At 41.9% G+C, this 18,198-nt stretch overlaps 1 protein-coding gene across 1 annotated transcript in view; it reads right to left on the bottom strand.

The window, feature by feature from the left end:
- Positions 1–5,095: 5,095 nt before the first annotated feature.
- The window catches only part of LOC109906556 (protein Dok-7), a 47,995-nt gene continuing 34,892 nt past the window's right edge, over positions 5,096–18,198 (bottom strand). The window contains exons 11-12 of the mRNA XM_020504302.2: positions 12,391–12,567; positions 5,096–10,587 (exon numbers count right to left, since the gene is read on the bottom strand). Of these exons, the coding sequence (XP_020359891.1) occupies positions 10,451–10,587; positions 12,391–12,567 (314 nt within the window). The 3' untranslated portion in view covers positions 5,096–10,450. The remainder of the gene's footprint in view (positions 10,588–12,390; positions 12,568–18,198) is intronic.

Here is an 18,198-nt window from a genome sequence, read left to right as displayed (position 1 = left end):
TCAAGGTAAGAGTGAAGGTAAGAGTTGTGTCTGCCGCCCCAATGGTTTACAGTACTTGGTCACTTACAGAACAAGATGACTGTGTTTCAAGATGTCAATGACCTAAGGAGGCCAGGATCTCAATTCATGGCTTGCACAGAAAGAGGTCTGATACTCATTTTTACTATAGGTTCATGAGATGAACTAGAACAGCCAAACCACCTTTGAAACTGCTGTTCACTTATTGGTTTTGTGAAACTTCCCAGAACATTGGTTAGGTCGCATCAAATGTTCTCATGACACAAAAACAGTCCGGTCGTGGTGACGATTATAGAATTGTTTGTATAAAACATTTGCCTGATGTTGCAAGAATGTTCCTAGAACACATTTCATCTGTTCTTTAATGGTTCCCAGAATGTTTCTTTAGGTTGTGGGAACAGACTGGTAAAAACAAATTGGAGAAGTCACAAAAGATATGTTCCCAAAACACAAAAACTGTCCAGTTGTGTGGATGATTCTACAATGTTTCTATTAGGGTGCAGAAAACATTATTTCGAAGTTGCAAGAATGTGGACAGAACAACCTTTCTGAGTTCTTTAAAGGTTCCTAGAAAATGTAATTAGGTTGTTGGAGCAGTGTCGGTACATTACAAGAGACAGGTTCCCAAAACATAAAATATGCTCAGTTGTGATGACATTCATGCAATGTTTAAGTTAGGTTGCACAAGACATTCCGTTAATGTTGTAAGAATGAAATTGTCCGTTTTTATTACCACAACCTAATAGAGTGCAATGAGAAAAGTAAAGACCCTCCCCCCAACCAAACCCTCCCTTCACCTGGACAAATTGTGCGCCGCCCTATGGGACTCCCGATCACAACCGGTTGTGATACAGCCCATGATCAAACCCAGGTATGTAGTGATCCTGCATACATTTTCATACTTTTTCATACTGATCCTCTGTGGGAATTGAACCCACAACCCTGGTGTTGCAAGCACCATGCTCTACCAGCTGAGCCAAACCAACTTAGCCACATTGGACATGACATCACTATATACCATTCATCAGACCATCGTATAACCGAGATCAATTGAAATCAATTAAAAAAATGATGTAAAGAAATACTTTAAAAAAAAGTTTAAATCTCATCAAGGATAAGCTCTGGGCTGCATAATCAACACAGTGACGTCATTGATAAGTGGATTGTTTTTGTGATTATATCGCCTTTAGTTTTGAGGACAGGGAGGATGCTCTGCAGGCACTCCAAGGTGCTTGCGCACGACAGTCAAAGCTCCATGTACGAGCTGCGGATTATGATGCGGCTTAAGTGCTAGTCATCACATCCTCTGGGTGGCCAGAAGTAACCTTGTCGAGTTCTGATGACAGCACCTCTCTGACGCTTACCATTTCTTCCTAATTAGCCTACACGTAGCACACTATACTGCAAAAAGTTTGTGAGGAGTTGCAAAGACAAAGGTGGTTAACTGGTAATGTTGTTCTGAGCCTACCTTGAGCCATGGGTACCTCCCCGAATATTCAATTTCACCCTAGCTAGTCTACACGACTCATAGCACACTATACTGCGGCGAGTTACAAAGACAAAGGTCATTAACTTATAATGTTGTTCTGTACCTTGAGCCTTGCTTGTGCCTCTGGAATCTTCCATGAAGACATCACAGAGCCGGTCTTGTGTCCCCCACTGGCAGTCATTCTGTCAAGGAAGGGCCTAACACAGACAATAAACAGCATTGAGTATACCCATTCACGTTATTCATTTATTTTCTTATTTGAACTTTATTCATTCCAGATTTATTTCGGGAACATCACTTCTATAGTTTTAGCAACAACAACATTCTCATCAAGGTGGGGTCAAACAATTTGAAATAGTGTAACATCAGTATAACATGTGTATATCATAGAGAGACAGAGAGAGAGAGAGAGAGAGAGAGAGAGACCAAATCAAGAGAGCATCAACTAGTGGAGCAGCAGTAACAACAACAACAACAACAGAAAGAAAGAAAGAAAGAGGGTATTATACATTAAAAACAACGAGATTAGGACATCTCTCCTCCACAATGCCTTCTGGGTACTGCCTGTAAGAGCTACTTTCTGTGGGACATTAGGGGCTGTAATCGAGTTACGTTCAACGAGGCCAATGACCAGGGCTCAATGACCAGGACGGAAAGGTCAGTGGCCAAGGTTTATTGGGTTGCCAGGCGTTTGGAAATGTTACCCATCCCTCCAGGCCTTGACCATTCACAACAAATCACATCCGACAGCTAAACTGATAAGCTGCTATTTGTGGAGGCATAGCATTTACTTAGAATCGATGCAGGTTGAAGGTTGGAGCGCCAATGTGCGTCAAAGACCATTTTAAAACACTTGGAGACCATTTCCTAAACACTTATGAGGACGAGTATGACACCTATGAGCTGACATGCTTGGCATGATTGCCATGATAGTCGTGATGCTTACTAATAGAGATGCTTTAGTGGAGGGGGTACGTATGAGGTCTTTACCATTCTTACATAAGCATAATATGACACTCAACATTAGTACTACATGTCATTTGAATTGACACGTGCATTATTTTACTTTCACATTGCGCGCAACACACTGAACGAGTGCAAAGGCATTCAAATGTCAAACGAATGTGTCAAGTGTGTCACGCTTCTGTTTTCCGGTGCTCAACTGAAAGCCTTTTCAAGTGTGACTCCTTCCTCTCTGCCGTATACACCTAGCTGCATGAATGACTCAAGAGCAAAAAAATGTTTAATGTAGATCGAAACAACGTCGGGGAAAAAGGCGATTAAGTAAATCGACAATGATGTTGATCGATAAAGTCAATGGCTAAAATACTTCCGTGGCTAATGTATTGTATCTATTATATCACTCAATATGTACTTTTGTAAAGTTGACCCGCACAGTGCCTTCCGGGGGGGCCTTTGAAAGGGTTTGTTGGGTAAACTGATGGAGACAGGATGGGGGAAGAGGGGGCCTATCACCTGGTTCTAATAATAGAGCTGGTCGTTATGCATTTACACCTTCAGGGGGGTTTCTTTCCATCTGCCCTTCACTCCTCTTGTTAGCCAGCCTTCTTTTCTCTCTCTTGCGCGTAATTATCAAGTAAAAACAACAGATAAGGGTGAGATATTGGTGACCTTTTGGATGGAAAAAGTAACAAAAAGGGATGGAGGAAAAAAAGGAGAAAAGCAGAGGGGAAGAAGTGAGAAAGGTCATTGTGTGGTCATGTTGTCATGAGAGAACTGACATGGTGTTATGCTGACTCATTCCCGACCATGGAAATCTAATATCATCATATTCTCAATGTTATTAACTAAAGCTTATTAAACCATGCCCAGGCTCGGCTATTCCTGTGTTGTCCGCTCTCTGTGTTTGATGATAAGGTGCGAATAAGTCTCCCTCTGTTGTTGAATTTTTTATTGAATTTGGTGGTTTATTCATTTTAAGTTGTTTGAAAAAACAGGAATTTAGACTGCTATAAAGCTGAGTAAGTATTTTCCAGCAGAATTGCGCATGAATAATTGAGAAGTGTGCAGTTATTTGAATTTGTTTTTGACGAGACGTAAGATTGACAAATCAAACATCATGTCTCATTTTCAGGTCTACATAACTAATTCAACAGTTGTAATTTTCTCCAAAGCTAAAAGCTAGAGAGGTTTCAGAGACAAAAAAAACTCACTGAACTCGTTAAATACTCTCTCTCATAGGTCAGCTACATCCTTGCTTTCATAGGCACCTCACATTGTAGTAGGAATCCTGCTTGGTGAGAGGAGGCTTGAACCAAAGATTATGGATATACTGACAATATACTGTACATGTCTTTCCACCCTAACAATGGGAGTTGTTGTCCACAAAGGGGCACGGCAGGCTGTCTAGCTCCCGCCTATCCTGTCTTTGGATTGGTGGATACATCTCATTATTGTAATCCTTTTTCAAATTTCGATGAGGATTGTTGACGTCAACCGCATTGCATTCAAGGGAGAGAGATGCTATTTTACTAGCCTCATGCCATGAATATGAATAGCCATCTCAAGACAACTCCAATATAAAGTCTACTTATAGCAGTACACTCGTAACAACTTAAGCATTCCAAAACTACTATTCGATCAAACAAACCTCACGTATCAAATAAGCCATTCATTTTTTTGTTGACCAACTTCTACACTCTCATTGACCTCCATACAAAAGCTTCTTGCTTGGTGGGCGAAATAACAACAAAAAACGCCACCTGCCAGAGGGAGACAGATTTTCCCCAGTTGGGCCTCTCTTCGTCTCTGCTTGAACATACAGTATTATGCATGCCAATCAAAAGAGGCAGGAGCATCACTTCAAACACACTTGAGTGACAGAAAGATTTCACTACACTTGATTGGTCTTACTGCGGGCAGACAGAGCAGTCGGTTGGCATGGCATCCTGAGGAAACCTCAGACCCATCTCCCTCTGGCTCGGCGCCTCGGATGAGGAGACCTCAACCTTTTCCATTTCAACAACAATCAATCAAAGAGTTAGTCAAAGTTTAAATGAAACTTCAAATACATTGAAGGATGTGGTTGGCGGGTTGACTGTAAGTTAGACCATATGTGTATTATTTCACATCTGGGAACACTTTTTACTTGGCCAAGATCCCAAGCTTGTGGGTATCTAGGTCTGTCTGCCTGTCCATGGGTTACCATGGTGACCTGGATTGCCTAAAGCCCACCAAGCCAGTGTTTACAGTAAAACCAGGCTACACAATCCTAGAAATCAACAGAGACCACGGAGTTACTTGTGGGATTTACAAACAGCAGAAACAGTGCGAGAGCAAGCAGCAGTTCTGATAAAAGCTTACCAGCTGCCATGTTGGGAGACTAAAGTGGTGTTAATTACAGCTCTGCTGTAGCTGGGTGATTTGGGGATGAGGCTCAGCTGTGTGGCTTTGGACAACGTTTGCCTTGTCTGTGGTGCTGATTTTGGCCAAGTCATATTGGCGTTGTGGTTTTCTGCCTATGTAGTCGATTCATAATGTTTTTATGAATAATTCACATCATGTTTGAGTAAAACATGTGAGCATGCTGTCTACATAGACCCAGAGGTATTGACAAGAATATACTGCGCCTGTGTCAAGTGAAGTTTATTTGCCATACGCACAGGATACACATGGCACACAATACAATGAAACGCTTACTTGCAGGTTCACTCTCGACAATGCCGCATAGTAAGAATTTAAAAAAAGGAACAATCAAATAGATTTAGCTCGATGGAATAGAAATAGAGTACATTTTTCAGAAATATAAATACAGGTAGGCATTTAAACAATTTAAAGGGGGCAAACATTTACAGAAGGATATTTACACGTGCCAGGAAGGCGGAATTGAGAGCAAATTGTTGAATGTGCAATAATAGTATGTAATAGCTGGAGTCGTGAATATGTACCGTGAAAGTATGTGTGTGTGTGCGTCCGTGTGTGTATACAGTATGTGTTTACTTTGTATGTACTGTATGTGTGCTAAGGTGTGAGCTCCAGTGCAAGGAGACTGTTGGTATGCAGGTGGTCGCTCCTGATTCAGGTGTTCAGCAGTCAGATGGCTTGAGGGTAAAAACTGTCTCTGAGCCTGGAGGTCCGGATCTCGATGCACCGATACCACGATAAAGGAGTGAACAGTCAGTCCGTGGCTGGGGTGTGTGTGCGTCCTTGATGATGTTGCAGACCTTCCTGAGGAACCGCTTAGAATAAATGTCCTCTATGGGTGGGAGCTGGACCCCAGTGATAGACTGGGCTATCTTCAGCACCCGTTGAAGGGCCTTGCGGGGCGGGAGCGGAGCAGTTTCCGTAACAGGCCATGATGCAGCCTGTCAGGACGCTATCAATTGTGCAGTGGTATAAGTTGCAGATTGTTCGGGGGATATGCAGAATTTCTTCAGCCGCCTGTGGTAGAAGAGGCGCTGTTAAGCCTTTTTGACTAAAGTTGTCGTGTTGTGGGTCCATGTCAAGTTCTCTGTGATGTGGATGCCGATTAACTTGAAGCGCTCTCTCCACTGTGGTCCCACTGACAGGTCTCTGACCTCCTCCCTGTAGGCCATCTCATCGCTGTTGGTGATCAGGCCTACAACCTCGGTGCCATCAGCAAACTTGATAATGGAGTTGGTGTCGTGTTTTGCCACGCAGTCGTAGGTGAACAAGGAGTAGAGCAGTGGGCTGAGCACACATCCCTGAGGGTCCCCCGTGTTGAGAGCCATTGTGGAGGAGGTGTTGTTGCCAACTCTCACAGCCTGTGGTCTGCCCGTATGGATATACAGGATAGAGGGTGGCCCTGAGCTTGGTGACAAGCTTGGAGGGAACAATGGTGTTGAATGCTGAACTATAGTCAATGAACAGCATTCTCACAGATGTTCTTCTTGTCCAAGTGTGATGGAGCTGTGTGGATTGAGATGGAAATGGCATCTTGAGTGGATATGTTGGATGGGTAAGCAAATTGGAGTGGATCCCAGCCTAGTATCAGCCTAAAAACTTCCTGTGATGATATTGCAAAAAGATAGATATGCATCATGCATTCAATGGGAAAAGATGAGTGTCACAGTAGTTGATGCTTAGGTCAATACTTTGCATTCAATGGGAAAGGGTAGGCGTCACAGTAGGGTCATTGCACTGCATTCAATAGGAAAAGATGAGCGTCACAGTAGTTGGCGCTTAGATCAATACATTTCCTTCAATATGAAAAGATGTGCGTCGCGGTGGTTGATGTTTAGGTCAATACATTGCATTCAATGCAATAAAAGCTGGTGATAAAGCTGCAATGGGCAAATTGGTGAGAGACAGACAGACAGACAGACAGACAGACAGACAGACAGACAGACAGACAGACAGACAGACAGACAGACAGACATATACACTCATAGACAGACAGCGTTACGTTCAGGATTGAGGTTAGAGTTAGAGTTGAGCCGGGATGTGAACATGAAGCTAGGGTTAGGGTTAGAGTTAGGGTAAGGGTTAGAGGTAGGGTTAGTTTTAGGGTTGAGCTGGGTATGGGCATGAAGCTACAGTAGGGTTACGGTCTCAACCATAGACATAACCCTAACCCTAATCCAAATAGGAATGAAGTAATTTGCCCTTTCCTCCACCGCATGGCAGAAAGGTAGGCCTCACTTGAAGCCTGCCCTAGATTTAAGGTGCTTTTGAGTGACATCAACAGAACTGTTGAGGCTCAAAGCACAATTCACACGTGGTATCATTTAGCTGAGGTAAATTGGAGGTCATATGGGGGGTTTTCCTAACTTTTACATATTTCTGACTGGAGACGGTAGAGACCCGGCATGTGAAATTTGAAGTGAATTGGTCCCGAAGTATTTTTGCCTTAATTGGACACAATGGTCTTACAGTTTGAGAAACTAAGAGCCTTGTTAGAATGAATTCGGTCACGTTATTTTACATTGACTTGATACTGTCTGTCTGTCTTATGAGTGTATATGTCTATCTGTCTGTCTGTCTGTCTGTCTGTCTGTCTGTCTGTCTTTGTGGTTATGCCTGTCTGTCTGCCTAAGTCGCTAAACAATATCTCTATTGCAGCTTTATCACCAACTTTTTAAAATTGAATGCAATGTCTTAACCTAAGCATCAACCACTGTGACGCTCATATTTTCCTATTGAATGTAATGTATTGACCTAAGCTTCAACTGCTGTGACGCTCATGTTTTGGCCTGGTTTGAAGCGGAATCACCCCATTGGTATAAAGCTGTCTGTTTATCAGAAGTGCTGTGCTTCACTTCTATTCTACCTCAGGTATACAGTATGTGCTGGAGGAACAACATGAAAAAAAGCGTACAGTTTACTATAGAATACTACAGTACTTACTATACTGTAGAATGCTATACTACACACTGTAGTATCCTTCTAACATATGTGGTACTACAGTATTATCGGCAAAAAAACATTATAGTGAATACTACAGTAATGTCTGCAAAAACATGACAGTCTGCAAAAACACTATACTTTTTTTACTATAGTAAATACTACAGTATTTAATTTGTTAATGTCCTGCCCATTCCCCTCCCCCATATCCCAATTTGTGCCACCCATAAGTGAGAAACCTGAACTCTGTTCAGACCCCAGTCCTACCCACCTACCAGTTATGGAAAATGTACTCTTTTAGTATTTATCCAGTAGGTTTCCTCAAGGAGAACGCTTCAACTTCAATGTCAAAGATAATAAAACAAAATCACTATAGTAAACACTACAGTAAATACCATAGTATACTACAATCTGCAAAAACACTACATTAATTACTAAAGTATATATAGTACAATTTTCTTTTACACTATAGTTAACTGTAAATACTACAGTAAAGTACAGTAAATACTACATCATGCTGACTCAAGTCCACAAAAACAGTACAGTGAATTCTACAGTGAAGTCTGCAAAAACACGAGTGAATACTATAGTATTTATGCCATAGTATACTATAATATTTTTGTTCATGTGGGGTGGCCTGGTATACCCCAACCTGCTATAGTTGTTTTGGCAGAGTAGGCCTGATTTTGAGGTTTTTATTTAATTCAAATCAGTGTTTTGACAGCATTTGAGAATCTGCCTATTTTGTAAATATTTTTGTAGTCCTATGTAAATATCCATTGGATTGCTTACACTTTTTGCACCAAATTCTGTTGCCTCCTGTTACTTACTGCCTTTAAGACAGCTCCAACATCCGGTCCCTATGACAAACAGGACTAGACTCTTTTACTCCAACCAAAACAAACAACCATTTGGTTGTAAAGGTTGTTGTAAGTGCAGTGTAACCATTGGCTTTATGTTCAATGAGCCACATGAGGATAAAAATAGTCCAATCAGTGAACTAGTACATAAAGAAATTAACTCAACACGTCAAAGCAAATGGCTGTTATTTGTTATAAATAAAATGTTAAAATAAAAGGCTGTTGAAAAAATACAGACATCTTATGTAAAACTCTTAACATTGATCTGTACATACACATCATCTTCAAATATATAATGTATGGCAGTCCAAGACATCTAGCACAGAAACAGGGAAATGTATTTACAGGTACCGGAGAAATATATATTGGTTTTAATACAAGTATATTTCTCTCTAGACAAGGTTACATTTGCGTATATGAAAAAGTGATATATGTGCTAATATAATGAGAACCGCACTAACATCACAAATAAAATAATGACTGTCTAAAGTATCAGCAAAACAAACGCATATGTTCAACACAAAGTAGGGAATATAGACAAGAAGAAATTTCTATTCCAATAAGGTTACTTTTACATAGGAACTCTTGTCTTAAATTATCTAGCTATTAAAAAAAAAAAGATATATGTTTGCATAATGGGGGGCCACAGGCGCTTCTGACAAACATTTCCGGGATATTGTTTTTCATTTTTCTTTTCTGCGAAGCTGAAAAAAATCCAATGAATTATTTATAGGGTGTATGTTGCTGAAGCTCTGTCTGTCTGTCCCTCAGCGAAGCTATGTGAACCGTGTAGTTGAAAAACAAATGGAGAGCGCCCAGAAACGAACGCTACGGATGTGGTCAACAGCGGGCAATTAGGCACACTCAAGCCAACCAAAGTTCATTTAGCCAACGCGGAACAATTACAAGCCTGGGCTGAGTCACCAGAACCCAATAATGAGGGCTTAATCGCGTTGGTCTCATTGGTATACAAACACCGCCGGAACGTCTATGCCCACTTTGTTGCATTAGCTTCATAAAGTTCTTAAAAAGTTTGTTGAACGTCGCTGTAGCTTCGACATTCTGAATGAGTAAGACTGCATGTACTGTACAGGATAAATATAGACTGATTATCCATTATCTATCTGGCCCTGTGCTAAACTAAACTAGTCTCTTTCAAAAGGCCTCAATCAAGGCTTTCATACAAGTAAACACTATAGAATTAGTAAAACGATAATCAGAGAGGAGTTAGAGGGTGATGCTTTTTTTCCAACTCCCTCCTCATCTCCCCCAAACGAGGTACTAACCGTATTGTATTAGATTAGGGGTGGCACAGACGAGGCTGTGAAAAACCCACTGCTCCTCCGGGGGTTTGTGCCTGGGTAATGACTCAGTTCCAAGACTGGCACTTTCAGCCCCCCACTCCTCCCAAGTCTGCCCAGGGCTGTGACAGTGACAGTGATGCCTTCTAATGAGATGTCTGGTTCCACAAGGGATTGAAATGTCCCCTTTACATCCCTTAAAATCCATGCAGCAGCTTTTGTCTTTTTAATTACAGTTTGTTTTCATGTTGCTTTCGTGATTGCAGAATGACAGTACTGTCCGAAGACATCAACAATTGATGTTAGAGAAATCAAATGTGGCAGATCTCTGAGGAGTTTGACATCATGGCAGCTGGAGGTGCCCCAGGAAATCCAAGTTTCTGGTGAATTCTAGAGATTTATACAACAGTCTGGTCTGGGCCAGAGGCCCTGTGGAGGTCAAGATTGGAGGTGTGATGTCACTGTGGCACTCCCCTCCTCCTCTGCTCCAGGGTGCGAAGACCCTCCTCTCGCCCCAGGGCATGCTGGGTACCCGTTTTGTGGGCGGCATCCGTAGCAGTGATGTCAATCTGGGCATATTTAGTGGAACTTTTCCCTGTAGAGAGAAAAAAACAAGCTGTCTATGAGATGAGTAATAATGAGTATTGTTGACCCTTCTTTCAGGGTGTAAAATAAAATAAACATGGTAGAGAGGTTTATTCAAAAACACAGTGACCACACTTATGTACGATTATCATTCAAATGAGAGAGAACAGCAATATCTTCCTGTCTGTGAACTACAGAGGAAGCATTAAGTACCATTGCTTCAGTTATACTTTCTCCAGGGCAGTTTCATGAAGTGGAAAAATGAACAAACACACAACACAGTCTGGGAAGATGACCCCATTAGAGCAAGTGAATTCACCGCGGTATTCTGAACGCCCTACGACCTTCCATCTCGGCTACGCTGGCACACTCCTCCAAATGACAGAAACCGCCAAGATGACATTGGAAATTAACCTTTCTCGCCGCGAGCAAGAGCGTCCCTCATATTCCCGGAGAGTAACCACGTTATTAGACCGCGCTATCGCATCCCCGCACCTGACGACAGCAGCGTGAGTGTCGCTCGGCAAGACGGGGAGCAATCAACGTGAGCGTTGAAGGGTTATTTTCTTATCTCTGACTAAGCGGGAATCGAATTGAAGGAGTATCATTTACTAAGAGTCTATTGAGTCTGATTTGAATCGATACGCTAGTGTTCGCAAGCTACCCTGTCGCTCCTCACCCTTCTGTCCCTCTTTGCCATTCTAGTTGTGAGCAAAAACCAAGAAATCTGGAGGACCCAGTGCAGTCAAAAATGTATATATATTTCCACAGTATGAGGTTGGAATAATACTGTGAAATTGTGAAAATTATGATAATGCACTTTCAGTGTAAGAGCTGTTTGAAATGAATGTCAGCCTGTTTTGGTGGGGATGGAGTTTTAGCCTGCCTGTTGATATCTCGGGCAGTAAATTAGTTAAAGGCCCAATGCAGCCATTTTTATATCAATATCAAATAATTTCTGGGTACAAGCATGAATTTGACTTGGACTCTGTGGGAGTGGTCTGAGTGGGGACCCACTGGACAAAAAGTGGTTGAATCAAACTTTCCACATCATACATTTTTTTAAATCAATGCGATGACAACGTGGAAAACTGATTCGATTTTTTAAAAGTCACCAATGTAAGGGAATTCCGCTTTTTCCCCACAAAACGTTCAACTAAACTAAATCACTAAACTAAATCCAAAACTCCCACCAATGCAAACCCGCTGGTTAGATGTTCTGTGTCGATTGTATTTTCAACCAGCAACTATCAGGAAATAACACTGATCAAATTCACACTTTTACAGTGTTAGTTTCATCAGCTGCTGTACAATATTAGATAAAACACAGGAAAATCTGAATTGTTGACTGTACTGGGCCGTTAATTGACCAATAAGAAAGAGCGTTCCAAATCTCTCTGCCAATAACTCCCAGACAGTCCTAGCAAAATTCTTGCTTGAGAAATTGCTCTTTGCTAAGAAGCAATTTTTGTTTATTTTTTACCATTCACAGTAAGGTACCTATAAATTGATATTGAGATTAAAAAGAATGGCTGCATTGGACCTTTAAATAAAAATGGTCACATTTGAGTATGTGGGGCCCTTACTCTGCTCACACAAGAAATATAATGTTTACCACTTTATATTTTCTTTGACTACAACATCACTTTTGAATATAGTGTACCTGCATGTACACTATTGCACTTCAAGAGGCACATCATGTCGATTGGCTATAGAAAAATTTGTAGCAAGATCAAAGACATTGGAACCACAGAAGAGCAAACCACCAATTACCTACAAAAAACGGGTTGTTATTGAGAAAATGGGCCCTTACTCTGTCCTGGGAGGTGTTGGCCAGTCCCCCTGACCCCAGTTTGCTCCTGATGCTCCAGCTCCATGTAGTTCAGCTGTTTCTTGGACGTGGGGCTGATGGGAATATTGACGTAGGTCACTCCATCACCGCGGGGTCTTTCGGGAGCCGCCATTTCTGTCGGGAACACAAACATGGCCCCTGCCAATGGAGAAATACCAGGATGTTATTCAACCACAAATCAGTCTGGGTGGCCTAATGAGGCCGGTTTATCAGCAGGCACAGGTGAGGTTAGCCCAATAATGGATTAAAGGAGCCTCACGTTACTTCTTCTAGTCCAAGGACCTTACATGTTCTGTTTAGAGGAGAATTGGCTCTGGCAGGCAAAACAGACAAATTATCCATCTGAACGTGAATCGATTCTCAATTGCGGTATAATTCTAGAAACATATCACATCAAAATAACTTCACAGATGCAAAATATATACGGTTTTAACACAGTTGCAGCCGACAACACGTTTGTTGTTTCCGTCTTCCGTTTACACACAGGTGTTCGGAGACACAGACAGCTAATTAGCACAGGTAAGCCTATGTCTTCCATCTGTTTGATAGGACCTACAAGCTACAACATGCGTTAGCAAATGTGTGCAACTGAACATACTATACATAATACGACACAGTACTAGCGTCATAGTTTATTGATGAACAGTTGAAATGCTGTGAAAAATGTTTATACAACCAATTATATCAATTTGTTTATACAGTCTATTATATCCATTTGTCAGGAAAGTATTTTCTGCCAAACACACAAATGAGAGAAATACAGTGAGTCAATATGTTCAATCAACATGCTTTGAACCAGCTCTCAGATGTGAACAGTGATAAGAGGAGGTCTCCAAAGTGCTTTTCCTGTCATAAAGCTGAAAGCCATTCAGGGTAAAGAGGGCTACATTGCTGTGTTGCTGAGTGCCATTGACCTCAATGTCTTATTCATACAAGGGTATAGACCACAGCTAAAATATGTGCATTTCAGAGAAGTGGCTTTTTATCAGCTACAGTAGGTGTCAACACTTTTCTTTTTAATCACCCCAAAAAACGCCCTAGTCCTTGCTTATGACAAGCATACCCATAACATGATGCAGCCACCACCATGTTGAAAATATTAAGAGTGGTACTCAGCGATGTGTTGTGTTTTCTCCAAAGATAACGCTTTGTATTCAGGACAAAAAGTGTATTTCTTAGTCACATATTTGCAGTTTTACTTTAGTGCCTTGTTGCAAACAGGATGGATGTTTTGGAATATCTGTATTATGTACAGACTTCTTTTTTTTCACTATGTCATTTAGGTTAGTATTGTGAAGCAACTACAATGTTGTTGATCCATCCTTAGTTTTCTTATATCACAACCATTAAACTCTATGTGTTTTGAAATCCCCTTTGGCCTCATTGTGAAATCCCTGAGCAGTTTCCTTCCTCTCCGGCAACTGAGTTAGGAAGGACGCCTGTATCTTTGTAGTGACTGGGTGTATTGATACACCATCCATAGTGTAATTAATAAATTCACCATGCTCAAAGGGATATTCAGCATCTGTTTTTTAAATTATTAAATCTACCAATCGGTGCCCTTCTTTGTGAGACATTGAAAACCCTCCCTGGTCTTTGTGGTTGAATCTCTACTTGAAATTCAACACTCAACAAATTGAGGGAACTTACAGATAATTGTATGTGTGGGGTACAGAGATGGGATAGTCATTCAGAAATCATGTTAACCACTATTATTGAATATGGAATGAGTCCATGCAACTTAATATGCGATTTGTTAAGCACATTTTCATTCCTGACCTTATTTAGTAATAAATAAAAAAACTACAAACAAAATTCCACTTTAACATTATGGAGTATTGTGTATAGATCTGGGACACAAGGCTAAATGTAATACATTTTAAATTCAGGTTGTAACACAACAAAATGTGGGAAAAGTAAAGGGGTGTGAATACTTTCTGAAGGCACTGTAAAACATTACTGTTAACGTGACTACATCTGCTACTCTAGCCTACTTATCTACTACCACCAATGGCAAGGTGCAAAACACTTGAAGCAGCTCTTCTTTAGTAAACATGATTAAATCCACACATCAAATTCATATTTTTAGGTCAGTGTATCTAGCTACTCTCAAAAGCCAGGGGCCATTTTATGGAAGAACAAAAACTGCATTAAAGGCCCTGTATATATAAAACAGTTGTGTGAAAACAGTGGGATATGAAAACAGATATACTTGTATCTCTACACAGACAGCTCTAAACAGACCATGGGAGGTGAGACATCACTTTTTCCTAGCTAGCTTCCTTTGGGATCTAAAAGCACCGAATACAACACGTTTCACAGATACAACTAGGACAAAACCTTTTATTCAGACATTTGGAACAACACAAATAAATGAATCATAACATTTAAAACCATATAAATAAATATATACAAAAATAAATGACAAAGACAAATAGAAACAAATTGTAGTATATAAATACAAATTAAAAAAAGATAATCAAATTATTACCCTATTGCTAACAAAAAACACAAATAAAACTAAATTGCACAAATCCTATATCACACAAATACACAACTATAATAACACACTTATAAAGAAGATAACCTGAAACACACAAACTAAATTGCACAACTGCCATCTGGCAAGTCAGGAAGTTCTTAAATTCCTGTGCAAGCTCTCTGCCATCCAATTCTGAGTGTTCTTTGTAGTGCAGTGTCATACTAAGGGCCTCACACTGTTCTGTCAGCTCCTCATTTGAGAGACTTTGGAAGGTTGACAGGACTCCAAACTTCTCTCCCACATTTTCCAAGGTTGCAGGTTGAGGTTGCAGCATCAACAACAAATTTGAAAAATGTCACCCCCAGATTCTTCAGGGCATCATTCAAAGGCTCATCAAATGATTCGTATGATAAGTGCCTCTCTGTGAACCGTAAACTTTTTTGTTGTAGAACGGCCTCTACATTCATTCCCTCGCAAATATTCTTGGCTGACGTTTGTGCAGTCATAAAGCCTGTTGACCTGTAGTTGCTGAGACCTCTCTCTGTCTTTCTGAGAAGATCCACATGCACACTGGGAGACGGCATCAGCTTGCTCACATGTTGGATCTGGTTCAAGATGTCATACCACACCACTGTAGATGCTGAAGTGGTATAATCCCACCTCCTCTGACAAGGACTGGGCCTCAATCTTTAACACAGGATCTTTGGTTTGATCCCTCACCTCAATCAGTGCCTCTCACCGCTGCTGCCTGATACCGCAGTGGCTCAACACTCTAAACTTTACTCTCCCGCCTTGTCTCAGTCCACATCTTCAAAGTGATGTCCACATGTTTTTTTCAGGATGGCCCATCGCTGTGTGGAGGCTGAGAACAAGGTGTCTGTTTGTGTAAGATGCCAAAGTAACCTGTGGCATCGACAGAACTTTTAGCAGCATCAGCCACAACCAGGTTCAATGTGTGAGCCCCACATGGAACATATAGAGCTCTCAGATTCATTTCCAGGAGTCTGGCCCCATTATCATAAGACTGTCCTCTGCAGTCCTCAAAATAAATTTTTAGCTCCTCTAATCTTTTGAGAATCAGGGATGCCAAATGTTGGCCCGTGGACTCCTCTGCCTCCAAAACTCCCGTAAAACGTTCCTTTATCTGGGGCTCCTCCTTCAGGGACACAATTCTAATCACAACTGACAACTGTTCAGTGTGGCTGACATCTGAGGTGCAATCTAGAATGATAGAGAAGAATTTTGCCAGCTTGATGTCACTCACCATTATTGAAATGCTGCTCAACAAATCAATGAGTTCATTCTGTATTTGGTGGCCAAGGTGGTGTGACTTGAAGTCCCTTTTTGGACACGGTTAAGGTTCTCTTTCATGACTGGATCAAATTGTGCCATCAGTTCAACCTCTTTGAGGATATATCCATTTGATGGAGAGTACAGTGTTTCTGTGTGTCCCCTTAGTGCCAGATTTCTAATTGCCAGAGACTGCACAATAGCAGTCAGATGTGTCAACACCTCTCTCCATCTCATCCTCTCAGCCTCCATAAGTGCCATCTCGTGCTTATCAATTGTTTCCCCTTTTTTGATTCTCATTGTCAGTTCTTTCCATGTTTTCATGCAGTTTTGGTGTTCTGGACTGCTGTCATGTGAAGTCAGCAAAGAACTTGCATGTTTCCAAATACATTTTCTTCCTAGAAAAGAGTTTGCAGCAGAAGCAGAAGAGGCTGTTGTTTCTTTCAGAATACACCAACCAACTTCTAGGGATTTTTTCAACACTCACCAAGGTCTTCCTGAAATACTGGTGGTGGCAACTTATTCTATCACTCTCATTCCTAGGGAAAACAAAGTTAGGTGGTACCTCACTTGGTCCTCTGCAAACTAGTTGTGTCCGAATTCTGTCAGTGAGAACTGAAGGCCAGTCAGTAGGGTCTGTAGACAGTGGTTCATCCTCAGCAGCAGGGTCTGTAGACAGTGGTTCATCCTCAGCAGCAGGGTCTGTAGACAGTGGTTCATCCTCAGTCAGTAGGGTCTGTAGACAGTGGTTCATCCTCAGCAGCAGGGTCTGTAGACAGTGGTTCATCCTCAGCAGCAGGGTCTGTAGACAGTGGTTCATCCTCAGTAGCAGGGTCTGTAGATAGTGGTTCATCCTCAGCAGCAGGGTCTGTAGACAGTGGTTCATCCTCGGTCAGCAGGGTCTGTAGACAGTTGTTCATCCTCAGCAGCAGGGTCTGTAGAAAGTGGTTCATCCTCAGTCAGTAGGGTCTGTAGACAGTGGTTCATCCTCAGTCAGTAGGGTCTGTAGACAGTGGTTCATCCTCAGCAGCAGGGTCTGTAGACAGTGGTTCATCCTCAGTAGCAGGGTCTGTAGACAGTGGTTCATCCTCAGCAGCAGGGTCTGTAGACAGTGATTCATCCTCAGTCACCAGGGTCTGTAGACAGTGGTTCATCCTCAGCAGCAGGGTCTGTAGACAGTGATTCATCCTCAGTCACCAGGGTCTGTAGACAGTGGTTCATCCTCAGCAGCAGGGTCTGTAGACAGTGGTTCATCCTCCGCAGCAGGGTCTGTAGACAGTGGTTCATCCTCAGCAGCAGGGTCTGTAGACAGTGGTTCATCCTCAGCAGCAGGGTCTGTAGACAGTGGTTCATCCTCAGCAGCAGGGTCTATAGAAAGTGGTTCATCCTCAGCAGCAGGGTCTGTAGACAGTGGTTCATCCTCAGCAGCAGGGTCTGTAGACAGTGGTTCATCCTCAGTAGCAGGGTCTGTAGACAGTGGTTCATCCTCAGCAGCAGGGTCTGTAGACAGTGGTTCATCCTCAGCAGCAGGGTCTGTAGACAGTGGTTCATCCTCAGCAGCAGGGTCTGTAGACAGTGGTTCATCCTCAGCAGCAGGGTCTGTAGACAGTGGTTCATCCTCAGCAGCAGGGTCTGTAGACAGTGGTTCATCCTCAGCAGCAGGGTCTGTAGACAGTGGTTCATCCTCAGCAGCAGGGTCTGTAGACAGGATTTTGTGGGGATGCTACTACAGGCATTTCTAATGGGCATTCGTTTACACACGTTATTCACAGAATTTATAGTGGTGGAACATCCCACATACACACCCAGTAATAATAAAATCATCATTGTTACCTACAAAATGGAAACTTAAAACTTGGCAAAGGGAAATTATTTATTTTGTTTATGTTAAGCAGGGATGCACACATAAACACATGTACGTGTACCCACACACACACCTGTAGAATCCTGCAGAATCCTGTTGGGGAGAAGTGGAAGCAAATGGAGGTGGATGGCTC

This window comes from Oncorhynchus kisutch, linkage group LG16, assembly GCF_002021735.2.
Source record: "Oncorhynchus kisutch isolate 150728-3 linkage group LG16, Okis_V2, whole genome shotgun sequence".
Taxonomy (NCBI): Eukaryota; Metazoa; Chordata; class Actinopteri; order Salmoniformes; family Salmonidae; genus Oncorhynchus; species Oncorhynchus kisutch.
This window is presented reverse-complemented; position numbering and strand designations above follow the sequence as displayed.